Genomic DNA, 15,497 nt, shown 5'->3' on the forward strand with positions numbered 1-15,497 from the left:
TTATTTCACATTACTTGTTGTTTATTTTTCACTTATAATTGATAGAATTTTTTTTAAACGTTTGAATAATATTGTGGCATTATATTTATAAATATTATTTTTTTTCAAACATCAAATCCCATGATGTTCTCACAAAAAAAGTATTTATAATCAATTAAAATAAAAATATTATTAATTTGAAATTATATATCAACTATTTTTTACAATATTAGTTACAAATATATGATTATTAATTAACATATTTTCAAGAAATAATGGGTTATTAAATAGTTAATTTAATATCATGTATAAAGGCACATATTTTTTAAATATTAATTTTAAATTTTTTATAGTGAAGTTTTATTTTAAAACTAAACTAACTGTGTAATTACACTTGTGCAACCAAACAGCACGCTTGTAATTACACTGTAATTACATTATGATAAACAAACGAGTCCAATAATACTATGTAATTACTAGGGTAGTAATTACACCAATTCCAATTAACTTTCCAAACGGACCTAAGTATTACATTTCCTCCGTGGTGTAAAATAATTGAGATTTTAGATTTGGCACATGGATTAAGGAATTCACTTATTTCTAAAATTTAAAAGATGTATTGACTAAAATACCCTTAATTAAGTGGGCATTGGCATTGAAACTATAACATGCATTAAATTTGTTCATTGAATTAAAAACGTGTCAAGGGTAAATTTGGAAAAAGAATGAAATATCTTCTTGATAGACTAAAAATCTCAATTATTTTGGACAAACTTTTAAGGGTCGTTTGGTAGTCGGTTAGAGTTATGCAGGTATTAGTAATACATGAATTAATTATGAGGGAATTAATGTATTATTTTATGTAGTTATTAGTTATGCAGTTATTCATGTACTTAATTATTCCACCTTTTTCCACCGCATAAAATAATACTCCCTCCGGATAAAAAAAAGAGTCCACTTAGCCATTTGCACACATCTTAAGAAAATACTAACTCCTGGACAAAAATAGGTAATCTGACTAAACTACTTTAATTAAATAGGCATTGTGATTTTATCATATAATACTTAATAGGGGCAAATCTGAAAAAATAAAGTTAATTCTTGATTTGATAAGTGGTCACTTTTTTTTATCTATATTTTTTTTTATCCGGAGGAAGTACATAGATTCCTTCATACTTATACATGTATTAGTTATGCGAGATTTGAAATTGCAAACAAAACACCATATTAATTTTATACATGAATAACTTACCTCCTAACCAACTATCAAACATGATATTGCTTATGCAGCATTTAATAACTGCATAACTCACCTCCAAACTAGCTACCAAATGACCTTAGAGGCTAGATCCTCAATTATTTTGGACCAGACGGAGTCTTAAGGGGCATTTATTTTCATTAAAATTAAGACGTCTGAATCTGAATATAGATCTGAATTATTAAGATGTTATCCATACGTCTGAATATTAAATAATTGAGACTGTTTGTTTTTTAACATCTGAATCAATATAATTTTATTTTATTTTAAAATTAATAAACATAATCAAAAGAGGGAAAATATCAACTCTTAAGTCTTAACTAGTGTCGGACACCGACATATAGATCTCATTGCCGTAGTATTGTACATCCACCAGGATAACTGAACTTTCAGACCTCCATTGAAATCAATTATCAAATTTCAAAAAAAAAAAAGAAAACAGATCCAATTTTTAACCCAATTTTTCCAAATCCTAGATTTAACATTTTTGCCGTCGTAAACAAGAAACCACCACCGTCAAGGTGGTGGTGGGTGGTATCAATCTAGTGAAACGATTATCAATGCGTTTTCCGGAGAGGTTCAAAGGTTTTTTAGATCTTGTTCATGATTGTTTCCATCGGATGATCAGTCAATCTATCATTGAGACATTGACTCGTTTGATTTTCTTGTCAATGGATTTCACTTATATATTTTTCTGGCGGTGGTAGTGTGATGATTAGGAAAATAGTAACTTGCAAGTTAATATAAATCATTGCTTCCGCTAATTTGATGAAGAGCTAGACGTGAAATGAAGATGCGAGTTATTAGTAGTAGATGTAGTAGTTACGGCCATTATCGAAGAAGAATAGAAGTTTAAAATAATTAGATTTAACATTAAAGAAAATAAAAGAGCAATGGTCTGAATGGTTTCCAGACTTTGTACAAGATCTGATTCGGTCAGATGTTTTCAGATGTATTCAGTGGTTAGATTTTTTGATAAAAAAACAAATGCACTTAATGAACTTAGAGCTAAATCATTCAGATTCAGACCTTCATTAAGTTTAAACAAATGAGACCTTAGGTTAATACACGGGTAAACGAATTTTTATGAATTCTCTTTCCTTTTCTTTCTTCTTCCCACATTGTGTGCTTGTAACGTAAAAAACAATTAGGACCACTCTATTCTTACTTGACTAATTGCCCAGGATAGGGACGGGAACTTAGGTATAAATTTTTTAGTTTGTTTGACAATATAAATAGAATGGGGAAAATAGAGATGGAAATAAATGATTTTTGTATAATGTCTAATTAAATGTCTTTCCCTTTCAAGGGGGAGCCAAACTCAAACTAAAGACAATCTGAAAAACATGACAGTATTACTATCAGTTTTGTTATTTATGCAATTAGATTAGGTAGTGTATAACTATGTAAAGTATGTGACAATCCGATAAAAATGTCTTTTATAGAGATATTACGTTGTTTTTATTGCGATATTAATAAAGAGATATTATTAAATCTTCTATAAAAATATAACCTTTAATCCTTAAATTTCATTACTAACTTAAAAGATTCTTAAACTAAAAATGTCTTGATTCGAGGATTGTTCACAATATTTATTGAAAACGGATGAATAGCAATAATAATAGAAACTTTTTACCTCATAAGTCACAAAATAACTACTTAGGATTTTACAAATCACAAAAATCTTTTTAGGTAGCGTTTGACTCGAAAAATTACAAAGGTGAGACTTTTTGCTGGACAAGTTTTTCTTTTATTTGTCTTTGTAAAACTTATTTTTTGAATAAACTTTTTGTACAAAGCACATACTAAAAATAAGTTTTGGCCTTTTTATTAGAAATTACTTGTCAAGCAAATGCAAAAAGAAAATTAAAAACTATCAAAATCAACTTTAATTTCAAATGCTTTCTTCAAACTTCAACCAAAATATTGACCAAACGAAATGAAAAAAGAAAAGAAGTTGAAAAACAAATATGAAAAAGAAAAGAAGATTAAGCTACTGACTTTGTGGAAATATGAGAAAGGGAAGTTGGAAATAGCAATTCCTTGTATACACTATATACGGAACTTTGTCTCAAACTACGCTCACTCCTCAACCTTCTCTCTCTCTCTCTGCAGAAAAAAGAAAAAAAAAAGAAGGACCCGACTTGAAAATGGGTCGCCGAGTATCGGGCCGGGTCACCGCCATATTCATCTCTCTTCTGTTCTTCATCTCGTCAACCAACTCCTTCTATCTCCCTGGTGTTGCTCCACGCGATTTTCAAACTGTACACTCTAAACTTTTACTCATTTCTTTGTTTTGTTAATCTTTTTTCTAAATGGTATTTATATCTAGATAGGATCAAATAGTAATAGGGTTAATCGTTTCTTGATTAATTTAAGTATGTTTTAATTCTGGGTCTTTGTGACTGATAAATGTTTGGATCTATGGTTTTATGGAAGTGGGTTTATGTAACCTGTTTGATCTGGTATTTGGGGTAAATAAAATGTCTGCTTTGTTTAGTATCTGTGAAAATGTTTTGACTTGCTTGATGGATGTGATTTTTCTCTATCTTTGTTGATAGACTAATTCTAACTTAGTCAACTGAGTTAGACTCAGTAGAGAAATTATAGAATGGAGGGGTTTGGCCATGAGAATTATTCACTTTTTTTTCACTTTATTTGAAAATCAGCATTTGGCCGTGAAAATTCCAAATACAACTTGAAAATATTTGGTTTCTATGGCCAAACGCCTACTAATAGTAACAAATTGAGATAAAGCTCGAAAACCTTCTTTAAAGAGAAAGAAACCATGAAAGAGTCTTCCTATTTAATAGATCACTGCAAGTGTTGCTTTTCCAGTTGAGTTTGTTTCACTTGAAGTCACCAGATGTTTGTCTGTTGGGTTAAGCAGAGAACGTCTTTGGACCGATGCAGCAAATGCTGGGCTTGTAGTCGTTACGACTTCGAGTTTTATCTTTCCATTCAAGACTTTGGACTAGTTGCTGGATACTATAGAATCCTTTAGGAAAGAGAATCAGTTGAATGAATCCTTGTTTGAGTGTTACATTTTGCTATATATGTTTATATCTGTTGCTTTTGATTGTCTCCTTATTAAAAGATTGTATTCCTTAGCAACTCCATAGTGTAGTTGTTTCTAACAGTGCTTTCTTTGCTATGTCCCTCTTCTTCTCTAACAGGGTGATCCACTTGAAGTAAAAGTGAACAAGCTGTCATCTACTAAGACACAACTTCCCTATGACTATTACTACTTGAAGTACTGCAAACCTACTAAAGTTTTGAATAGTGCAGAGAATTTGGGAGAAGTTCTTCGAGGAGACCGCATAGAGAATTCAGTTTATACTGTAAGGATTATATGCCCTTATAGTCTGATGATGGTTATATGTATTTATGTGTGCACTAGCTGAGTGGATCTATATTTTGTTCATCCGTTCACAGTTCCAAATGAGACAAGAGCAGTCATGCCAAGTGGTGTGTCGGCAAAAACTTGATGCTGAATCTGCAAAGAACTTCAAGGAAAAGATTGATGATGAATACAGAGTTAATATGTAAGATTTGTTCGCTTTATATTTCGTTCACTCCTGCCATGCATGGTAGTTCTGCTCATTTTTTTTTTGCACGAAATGAAATTTAATATTGAATCACATGGTGTTGCAGGATTTTGGATAACCTTCCTGTTGCTGTTCTTAGACAAAGGCGGGATGGAGTTCTGTCAACTACGTATGAGCATGGTTTCCGTGTTGGGTTCAAGGGGAATTATGCCGGGGTTAGTGCTGTTTCTGACTTGTCAGATACTGATAGCTTATAATCCTCTCAGATTAATATAAATGTTTATGTGTTCTACTTGCTTCTGCCAGAGCAAAGAGGAGAAATATTTTATAAACAACCACTTAAGCTTTCGAGTCATGTACCACAAGGATCCTGAAACTGATACTGCTCGTATTGTTGGGTTTGAAGTCACTCCAAACAGGTTTAGATGCTTAACACCTATGACTTGTGTATTTGTTTTAACTCCTCTCACCCAAAGGGGCGGGGAATTGTAGCTCTAGCCTCTCTGTTCTCTTCTAATAATTTTATCAACAGCATTAATCACGAATACAAGGAATGGAATGACAAGAACCCTCAAGTGTCAACGTGCAATGAGAATACAAAAAATTTGATACAAGGTAGCGCTGCTCCCCAGGAAGTGGATACAGATAAGGAGGTTGTATTCACATATGACGTTTCTTTCAAGGTATTCTCTTATTGAATCCTTATCCTTCCTGCTTTGGTCTTTAAGATATTCTTCATTTATTGTGGTTATCTTATTCGCTTTTATCTATTTGTCTCCAGGAAAGCAATGTGAAGTGGGCTTCTCGTTGGGATACATACCTTCTCATGAATGATGATCAGATTCACTGGTTTTCCATCATAAATTCTCTTATGATTGTCCTCTTCCTGTCTGGTATGGTTGCCATGATCATGATGAGAACTTTGTACAGAGATATTGCGAACTATAATCAATTGGAAACACAAGATGAAGCTCAAGAAGAAACAGGATGGAAGCTTGTTCATGGAGATGTTTTCCGTCCTCCAATCAATTCTGGATTACTGTGTGTTTATGTTGGGACTGGAGTTCAAATACTTGCAATGACACTAGTCACAATGATCTTTGCTCTGCTGGGTTTCTTGTCACCTTCCAACCGCGGTGGACTAATGACCGCCATGGTTCTGTTATGGGTTTTCATGGGCTTGTTGGCTGGGTATACTTCTGCACGTCTGTACAAGATGTTCAAGGGAACAGAGTGGAAAAGGATTACCTTGAAAACTGCTTTCATGTTCCCTGGTATACTTTTTGCTATCTTCTTCGTATTGAATGCTCTCATCTGGGAAGAGCGATCTTCTGGAGCGGTGCCATTTGGAACCATGTTTGCTCTTGTGTGCTTATGGTTTGGAATCTCGGTGCCCTTAGTGTTTGTTGGTAGCTACCTTGGATATAAAAAGCCAGCCATTGAAGACCCTGTTAAGACAAATAAAATCCCAAGGCAAATACCAGAGCAGGCATGGTACATGAAACCGTCTTTTTCTATACTTATTGGGGGTATTCTCCCATTTGGAGCTGTTTTCATTGAACTGTTCTTCATCTTGACCTCCATATGGCTGAACCAGTACTACTACATCTTTGGCTTCCTTTTCATCGTTTTCCTGATCTTGATAATCACGTGTGCGGAGATATCCGTTGTGCTCTGTTACTTCCAGTTGTGCAGTGAAGACTATCATTGGTGGTGGAGAGCTTATCTGACTGCTGGATCCTCTGCTTTGTACCTCTTTCTCTATTCTGCCTTCTATTTTTTCACCAAGTTGGAAATCACAAAGTTTGTTTCAGGGATCTTGTATTTCGGCTATATGTTGATTGCATCATATGCCTTCTTCGTGGTTACGGGGACAATCGGATTCTATGCTTCCTTCTGGTTTGTTAGGAAGATCTACTCGTCTGTGAAGATCGACTGATGAAAAGGGAGGCTCATTGATTTGTTTGTTATCATAGAGAAAATGATCTAGGTTCTTATGTGCCGAGACTTGGTAAAAGGTAGAAATGTTGTGTGTTTCATAGGAAAAGGCTAAAGAGAGGGAGTTCCCAGGCTACCATGGACCAATCAGTTTTCTGGTACTAGCAATAGGCTTAGTTGTATCTTGTCATCATACTTTTCGTTAAAACAGTTTCCCTGCATTCTTGATTGTACGTTCTAGCTCTACAATTCGGTGGAATTTTGATAAATTTTGTTAGTCTTGAAATCTTATGATGTTTGATCCATGAATTTGTGAGAGCTTGTAGCTTTTTGGACGTAGAAGTCTCTCTTTATATATGAACGAGTGGAATATATACCAGAACTTGTTACAAGAGATCAAACGGACAAACTTGAGGTTCTTTAAGCTTTATGGAGTAATTATTTGTTATAAATGAATTCTGTAAAATTGGGAAGTCTCTAGTTAACAAGCAGTCTGCCAATTGATATGTTTGCAGATTAAATGCCAGAAATTTGGGATAAGAATCCAAAGATCTTCAAATGTATGGGCTGGGTGCCGACTCATAAGTTAGGTGAGAAACAAAAAGGTTAAGCAACATATCAAATCAACAATTGAAATAAATGGGATTTAACACACCAGCTAATGTTAGAAATATACAAGAAATATATTAGCTACTTTTTTGTCAGCCATTCATGCCTTGTTTCCATGACAAATGCACCTGTCAACCAAATCTTCTTCTGGTATTTACTTTTCTTAATAAGCCTGTCATTTATAATGAAAAGGGGAAAAAGAGAAGGAGGTTGTTACCACTTTGCCATGAGCAAACTATAGCGACATGTTGGGCGTAAAAGGAAATCGACAAATCGCACCAAATCGATAATCTGAATCAAATCCAGAAAAAATCCGACTAGTGATTTGGTTTGACTTGGTTTGGTTTTAAAAAAGAAAAACCGACCACTATTGGTTTGGTTTGATTTTAACTAAAAAAAAAGTTAAACCGAATCAAATCAACCCGACATTACATTTTTTAAATTTCAAAAATATTTCATAGATAAAAATATTTATTTATAATATAATTTATAAATATTTCTTTAACTTTTTCATAGTTTTTTGTCTTTTAACAAATTATTTCACTTGGAATTAGAATTTTGAACGGTCCAATAAGTTTTATAGCCCACAGATAGTAGTAAGTCAAATAAAACTCAACAAAAATCAAATCAATACTAATGTTAACAAAAGAAATTCAATTCTAACACTAAGAATGACAATAATGTTGGATATCTATTTTTTAGTTTTATATTGGTTTAGAATGTGAAAATACATAACTTAATTTTATTTTTTCTTTAATATTTAGTCATGTAATTAATACTTATTAGCCGTACTTATTTTAGCATGACTTAGTACTTTTAGATTATGATCATTTTCTATATGCCTTATAATTTAAATGCATTTATTATATTATGACTTAGTACTAAAAATATGACTTAGTACTTTTAGATTATGATCATTTTATTTTATGCAATTTCATTACTTTTTTTGTTGCATATTTTGATACAATGTCATCTCTCATCTCACATTTTGTGTTATTTTCTTAAAAAATATCTTAATTAGATAGTCGTATTTTACTAGGACTAAAAAAATATTTGGAGTACAAGTTATATATTTAGTATGAAGACTTCACCGGAAAAAACCCAAAAAACCCGAGGTTGAAAAACCCGACTTTTGTTGGTTTGGTTTGGTTTATATATTTAAAAACCCGATGCAATTGGTTTGATTTGGTCTTTAAAAGACCTGAACCAATCCGATCCATGTACACCCCTAGCGACAGGCCAACAGACAACTAATGATAACCACCTTAGGCACTGCTTCATTGTGGATCAAACTTGTTCATTTCCTTATTTGCAGTAGCCCCTTTCGTTTAATGAATGCAAATATGCTGAAGCGATTCTAAGTGTGATCGAGCTTTTAATAATGAACTCAGCATGCAGATGCAACATCCAGTATATATCAGGCAGCACATTTTGAAGTACAAGTTTGAGAAAACATCTTAACAAGAGCTCGATGTTATTGCAATGTCATACAAACATTTCTATAAAGTGCAAAGCAATGACTGATTGCTTCTTATGTAGATATTACAATGTCGAAGTTCCTCACAGAAAGACTAATAGATTCTACCACTAATAATATTTGCACACAGCACGGGATCTCATCAAGAATCATGTACATGTGCACTTTAACCAACTCCTCAAACGCTTATTTCACAGTTACAGGCGAACAACATTGTTATAGTCACTAGCATAATATACAGAATCTTTCCCCAGTTTCTTTTCCAATTGATGTGACCTATGCCCAAAAGGGTGTGTTGCATATCTGTACAACTTCACCCATGGTGAAGCCAAAGAATGATTGTGGCGATTCTTGGATGTGTAGTAGCTTCCTAAAAAATAATTAGAAAAAATAATACTTAAATACTGCAATCGTGTACAATAATACTAGCTGAAAACCTTCCTTATTTGTTTATCCTCAGTATCATCAACTGCAGAGAGCTTCAACTGAGAGTTTCTTCATAACACCTGGACATGGATCACCACCAAACATTTCTGGTGTCATAGGTACTGTGCACGACTCTTGCCCAATGCAATACTGCAAATAATAGAACACACAAAAAGAACTGCAATTAGTTCAGTCAGAAAAATTATCCGCCAATGGTTTCTGCTTAAATAAATCAGAGAAAACAGGTCAGAATGATTCTTAACAGAATTGGCGTGATTAAGTCCAAGGGTTTAATGCAAAAGGAGCTTATTTTCTATGAAAAACTGGGATATATACCATTAAGTCTCACCAAGTTATTCTACTAGAAATATGGAGGCAATATCACGAGCAAGATTTAAATACCTTTTCAAAGGCATCATACGAGTGCTGGGCATGGCAGCTTCCTTCCCTGAAGCTTCCACAGACCCCCTCTGGTGTTCCAAAGCTTGCAAATTTGATTGAAGTGATCTTTTGACCAGGAGCGCAATTGAGGTGCGCTTTAGGCCTGAGCGGTTTGTCAACGTCCCCAGATGCTTGCAGCTTAAAATTCACCAACTGTGGTTGCCATTCATTTATATCAGCACAGGCACTTGCTAATTCTCTCTTGACCAAAGAGATTGCGTTGGGATCTCCTCCCCATTCCTCAAATACAACTAACAAGTTTCCAGTAGGATGAAGCCAAGAACGTGGCACGTGATACCTGAATCAGGATTCTCAGTTAATACGAGCTTCTTGTTATATCAGAAGAAAATTCCGCAAGGTTTTTCATTACTTACCATCTCTGTGAGGCCTCTCCACAGTTACTTAAGCACTTTTTCTCACTAAAGAAGCCTGCATAGTTACAGGCACCACAAGTACCAGATGCTTTGTATCCAGGCCAGTAACGTCCAAGGCTTTGTCCGTTTATCCACATTTGACCTTTGCCCATGGTATTCATATCTAAAGCCAAAGGATCATTTCCCGCTGGAGCATTGAAGGTGGTCTGGAAACACACCACAAGGATTTAATGCGCTTTTAGAACCTCTGAAGGGCTAGAAATTTGAAGTGCTTGATGTGAAATTTGTTATGGTAAAGTAAAACACTTTACCATAAAGCTTACTCTAATGCACTGAACTGAACTTAACTAAATATTCATTAATGAAGCAAGCATAGATATTAGTTAAGCACCTTGAACCATGTGAGTGGCTGTCTTTGAGTCACCAAAGAGCCCTCAACCCACTCAACGGATGAGCTTCCACTGAGCGAATGAAGATTCAAGGCTTCTCCTTTTAGACCAACCTGGTCAAGAAGGTAAAAGGTCAAATAAACTGGTAGTCAAAGAAACCAAATTTTCTGTCGAACATTTCAAAAAGACAAACCTTGTAAGACCATTTCTGCCATGCTAAATCTCTTTTCCCCTCGTCAAGACCACTGAGTGAAACTGGCCCAAGAACACCAGTATTCCATGTCTCAAAATGTGGGCCAATATTCTGCTCTCAAGCACAAGTAAAAAAGCAAGCCAAATGAACATGTGTATTCGAAGTACCAAAGTGTGACTGCAAATATTAGTTCTATGTGCATGCAGTCTTTAGAGCCACGCAACTGCCTATGAGGATATACACAGTCATATGGATGACAATACTGAAAGAGAAGGAAGATGGGAGAGGACAAACCGGAAGACCAACAGCGATGCTTAGCAGAGAAATCTTGTTTACACCAGCTCTCAGATTTACTGCTTTATTGAAAGTAATTTTCTGGCTTTTTAAACTTCCATACTCAGTTCCTGCAAAAAAAGAAAAAAATGAACCGAGACATATTTCTAATCACATAATAATTTAGTCGCTTGGGGGTTCCTGATGACACCAAACGGTTCTCAAGTTTAAAGAACTTTTTTTTTAATTGACATAAAGCAAACAGAAATGTAATACTGTTTCCTCAGTTCTCGTATTTCCTCAAAAGATATTATTTGAAGGATCAGCACATGAAAAACAAACGATGATCTGATGTACCTGCTAATTGATCATTCACGAAAACATGCAAAGCAGGACCAGCTGAAGAGACCCTAAGCCAAGGCCATTTTCCGCTACTCAAGAACCCTTCACTTGGATCAATCTTGACACTGAAGATAGACATAATTGAGATCATAAACTTGTGTGGAAGCTAAGTAATTAAACTGTTATTAATTTTCTTGCTTTTTACATGCGAAGCAGCAATCAATAAGTGTCACAAGCACTTACTCGGTCATATACCACAAATAATCAGACACGTCTCTTGTAGTATTTAGCTGCTCCAGTAACCCAACAACCGTGAAAGTATTGTCTTCGTAAGATGCTGGCTCGTCATTGTATGACTGCCAAGAAAATCCTCTATTTACTGGAGTCATCTTCATCAGAGCACTTTGAGCACCAACCTTCACATGGAATGAAGAGAGCCGTCAGTTGCAGTTTGGTATGAGGTAAGGCATTCTCTTTTTCATAAGTTATTAATGTTTATTTAGACTTTAAGATGCAATTTCATTGTTATGCATCAAACAGCATAAATACTTAATGGAGAAAGTCAAGTTCTCACCCTTGCAGTATTATATACAGTGTTCTTGCAGTCAGGTAGAATGCTGATAGACCAAGGTGGCAAGTTATAATGCTTGTTCGCAAAGGCCACAGTAGCAAAAGAATGTTGGTTGTAGTTTGCAAGGAATGCAGCACACGTCCCAGATTTCGACCTAAAAACATGGGCCTGCAGAAGAAAGTGCAGTTAGTCTCACTTCAGATTTAGTCGTGCACGTTGGACTGTTCCAGAACTGAAACAAATCTTACCTCTTGAAAGTTTCCAAGGGATGTCACAGTTGGATCACCAGATACTAAAGCTGGTTCACAAAGCTTGATTGCTCTATGCAAATCTTTCAGATGACCCCACTTAGGTTGCCGTAATAATCCTAAAGATTAAAAGGGCAAAAAAACTTCACGTTGGCTAAACTCAAATGAAGATATATAGTCCATTTTAATGCTTATCATCCTCCTTGAATGAAGAGATATAGTCCATACTCAAATTTAAAGGACAAGTGCATACCAAATTCATCAAGGGGTGCATCATAATCATAACTAGTAGCAATAAATGGGCCACCAGCAGTTCTCCCAAAGTTTGTTCCTCCATGATACTGCGCCAAGAAAGAAATAAGCATCATAAAACAATGTCATTTAATTCAGAAGCAATAATAACTCTTGAAAATTAAATAAATAAGAGAACACTTAATGTACCATGTAGTAATTGATGAACGAGCCCCCCTTCTGTATAAAACTAGCAACCCCAAATGCCAAGTCCTCAACAGGACGATAAGGAATTGGACCTCCAAATTCAGTGAACCTGCAAAGATTATTAAATAAAAACAATTACTCCACCATCGACAGTAGCTAAGATGTAAAATAAGAAACTGATCATTTATTGCTTCTTAAAGATGTTTTTGCAAATTTACCAGGCAGTCCAGGCTTCAGTCCATATCTTGGGTTTATAAGCCTTATTTGGTGAGAAGTAGTCACAGTAGAAACCGTTGCAAGTATTTATCTAATACAGAGGAAAGAGATACACTGTTAGAAATAGTACTAACTTAACAAAAAGAATGACACTGCTAATATTTGAAAAATGAAACGAATTGTCTTTGACCATGATCTTTTCAAGATTTTTTTTTTTTTTTTTAAATTTAGAATGTTGTGATTTAGAGTACTTTCTTATAAACATTTCTAAAATCTATAAAGTTATATTGAAAAAATTAATATTTAGATGTCTGCATTCACATAAAAGTACAAGTTTTTGCCCTGCCTCACCCTTGTTTATTCATTTTTTATCTACTAATTAAATGCAGAACAAAAGTTATATCACTAATATAAAAATAAGAAAACAAATTAGTGTAGAATGTTTTACTAGCTAAACATTTTTACACTGTAAATAAAGTAGAAATTATATACTAAAAATATCTAAGCAGACTCTGTTAGGATAGGTGTGTGTTCATATTATTTTCCTTGAAGACAAACTAACATGGTCGCAAGTCGGTGATTCAAAAAGTGAAAAATATGATTGAAATTTGATAAAAACACAGGAGAACAGACATTTTTTATTTAAACAAAAAGACACCCCATGTGCTGGAATTAAAGCAACCTATAAATTTTGGATGGACAAAAATTGTATAGAAACAATCAAAAACGACAACAAGAAAAAGCAAAATAATGAGCTGCTATATTGACCAAACTTACAACAGGATCTGGAGCATCATCTTGCTTGCACATGACCCATGGTACACCTGTACCAAGATCCAATGCCATTTTTGCTGCCCACTCTGAGTAAGATTTACCTGCTTCACCTAGTCTCTTCTCAATTGGCCCGTATTCATTCTCAATCTGTCAAATAATTTACCAAAGAAAGAAAAAAAAATTATACGTTCATCAATTTATCTCTCATTTAGCTGTAGGGGAAGAAAAAAAAAAACATACTAGCTTTTGTACTGGAATTAAGAACATATAAATTACCTGGGATAGTATTATAGGGCCACCCTGAGATTCGTACAGTCTTTCTGCTTTCATCAAATTAACAATCTTGGTAGTGAACTTTTGCATTGCAGCCTTTATCAGCAAGAAAAAGAATTACAGCCAAAATTAGAAACCTTACCATCAAAGTAATATGAGTATAAAATAAGTAATGCCATAAAGAATTTTTGTTTTTCTGTTATCTAACCTTGAAAGGCTCATTATCTGTTCTGAAACTGATACCTGGAACATACTTCAACCAAACAGGAAAACCCCTACAAATTGAAACAGGTAAAACAAATCAAGAACTTAACGTTATGCCAAAATGGGTATCGTAGTAAAAGTTTGAGAAATACCCAAAATTCCATTCAGCACAGGCATAAGGCCCAACCCTGAGATGCACATAAAGTCCTGCTTGATGCACTGTCTTAATGAACTTCACTAGATCATACCTCTCTTCAAAGTAATACTGTAAAAAGAAAGACAAAAGAACAGTAAACAATTGAATATCAGTAAATTTATGAAAATTATCATCAAAGTTCTCAGCTTTTTACTCACAAGATATGAATATCAGTAAATTTATGGAAATTATCACCAAAGTCCTCAGCTTATACTCACAATATATTGAATATCAGTAAATTTATGAAAATTATCAGTAAAGGTTCAACTTTTACTCACAATATGTTAAATATCAGTAAATTTGTGAAACTTATCACCAAAGGTCTCAGCTTCCACTCACAATATGTTAAATATCAGTAAATTTGTGAAAATTATCACCAAAGTTCTCAACTTCTACTCACAATATATTGAATAATATCAGTAAATCTTGAAAAATATCAGCAAAGTTCTCAACTTTTACATAATTTATTGAATATCAGTAAATTTATGAAAATTATCAGCAAAGTTCTCAACTTCTACTCACAATATATATTGAATATCAGTAAATCTTGAAAACTATCACTAAAGGTTTTTAACTAAAGGTTTTTACTTTTACTCACTTTGCCTTGTTCAGGCTCATGTCCATTCCAGAAAACATAGGTCTGAATCACATCAACTCCTCCTTCTTTAGCCTTCTGAATAAGATCCGGCCACATCTGTGCAATACCAAAAAAAAAAAAAAGGAACACCAGAATAACCATAGAGAATTTTATTAAAGTTCATAAAGAGGGAAAATTTCCCATATGAGAATCTTGAAAAAAATTAAACTAAGGAAGTGCATTTCGCATAAATATACCTCAGGAGTGCTTCTTGGATAGTGAATGGATCCAGAAATAAGAATTTTTCTTTGGCCATTAACAATGATAGCATTACGGTCGTATGACACAGTAGCTAATCCACAAGAAACCCATGAACCCAATAATGCTAACAGCATCACCAACACATTCGACATTACTAGAGTTGAAGCCATGTTCATTACCATTATGAACTCAACTCCAAGAGTGTGCCAAATGAGCTTTATCCCCTCACCGTATCTTTTTTCTTTCTTGATGCACTTTATTCTTTAGTAACTCTGTTATCTAGAAAGTGTGCAAGACAGAAAGAAAAACATTAGGAGCGGGAATGAAAACAGCGATGTTTAACCTGAAATTTTTCTTTTCTTTTTTCCTAGTTTCGTCCCCTTTTCTTGTTTGGAGTGTGAGATGAAATGAGGACTTTGGGACTTTTCAAAATATATGGTGCTTTTTGCAGCTGCTTTTAAACACACATGTTACTTATTAATTTCAAAGTGA

At 34.2% G+C, this 15,497-nt stretch overlaps 2 protein-coding genes across 2 annotated transcripts; one reads left to right on the top strand and one right to left on the bottom strand.

Moving 5' to 3' along the window:
• Positions 1-3,338: 3,338 nt before the first annotated feature.
• LOC132052212 (transmembrane 9 superfamily member 7) lies at positions 3,339-7,032 on the top strand. The gene is made up of 7 exons (XM_059443629.1): positions 3,339-3,501; positions 4,414-4,578; positions 4,673-4,782; positions 4,892-5,000; positions 5,092-5,204; positions 5,318-5,468; positions 5,567-7,032. Exons 1-7 carry the CDS (start codon positions 3,388-3,390, stop codon positions 6,722-6,724), a joined length of 1,920 nt encoding a protein of 639 aa, XP_059299612.1. The 5' UTR covers positions 3,339-3,387; the 3' UTR covers positions 6,725-7,032.
• A 1,757-nt stretch (positions 7,033-8,789) lies between these two features.
• On the bottom strand, positions 8,790-15,438 carry LOC132052214 (beta-galactosidase-like). Its single transcript, XM_059443631.1, has 19 exons — positions 15,002-15,438; positions 14,766-14,861; positions 14,124-14,236; positions 13,976-14,042; positions 13,771-13,863; positions 13,498-13,641; positions 12,723-12,811; positions 12,508-12,613; positions 12,320-12,407; positions 12,067-12,185; positions 11,822-11,986; positions 11,491-11,663; positions 11,263-11,372; positions 10,927-11,036; positions 10,633-10,743; positions 10,442-10,552; positions 10,051-10,256; positions 9,638-9,974; positions 8,790-9,385 (listed from the first exon to the last, which is right to left on the bottom strand). Exons 1-19 carry the CDS (start codon positions 15,185-15,187, stop codon positions 9,275-9,277), a joined length of 2,535 nt encoding a protein of 844 aa, XP_059299614.1. The 5' UTR covers positions 15,188-15,438; the 3' UTR covers positions 8,790-9,274.
• Between the last annotated feature and the right edge of the window lie 59 nt (positions 15,439-15,497).

Source organism: Lycium ferocissimum, chromosome 4, assembly GCF_029784015.1.
Source record: "Lycium ferocissimum isolate CSIRO_LF1 chromosome 4, AGI_CSIRO_Lferr_CH_V1, whole genome shotgun sequence".
NCBI classification, from domain to species: domain Eukaryota; kingdom Viridiplantae; phylum Streptophyta; class Magnoliopsida; order Solanales; family Solanaceae; genus Lycium; species Lycium ferocissimum.

Coding starts and splice junctions, on each gene's coding strand:
- LOC132052214 (XM_059443631.1), bottom strand. CDS start 15,187: ATGGTAATGAACATGGCTTCAACTCTAGTAATGTCGAATGTGTTGGTG. Junction 14,862..15,001: donor ATCCAAGAAGCACTCCTGAG/GTATATTTATGC, acceptor GGTATTGCACAG/ATGTGGCCGGATCTTATTCA. Junction 9,386..9,637: donor CGTATGATGCCTTTGAAAAG/GTATTTAAATCT, acceptor TATTATTTGCAG/TATTGCATTGGGCAAGAGTC.
- LOC132052212 (XM_059443629.1), top strand. CDS start 3,388: ATGGGTCGCCGAGTATCGGGCCGGGTCACCGCCATATTCATCTCTCTT. Junction 5,001..5,091: donor TCAAGGGGAATTATGCCGGG/GTTAGTGCTGTT, acceptor TGCTTCTGCCAG/AGCAAAGAGGAGAAATATTT. Junction 5,469..5,566: donor CATATGACGTTTCTTTCAAG/GTATTCTCTTAT, acceptor ATTTGTCTCCAG/GAAAGCAATGTGAAGTGGGC.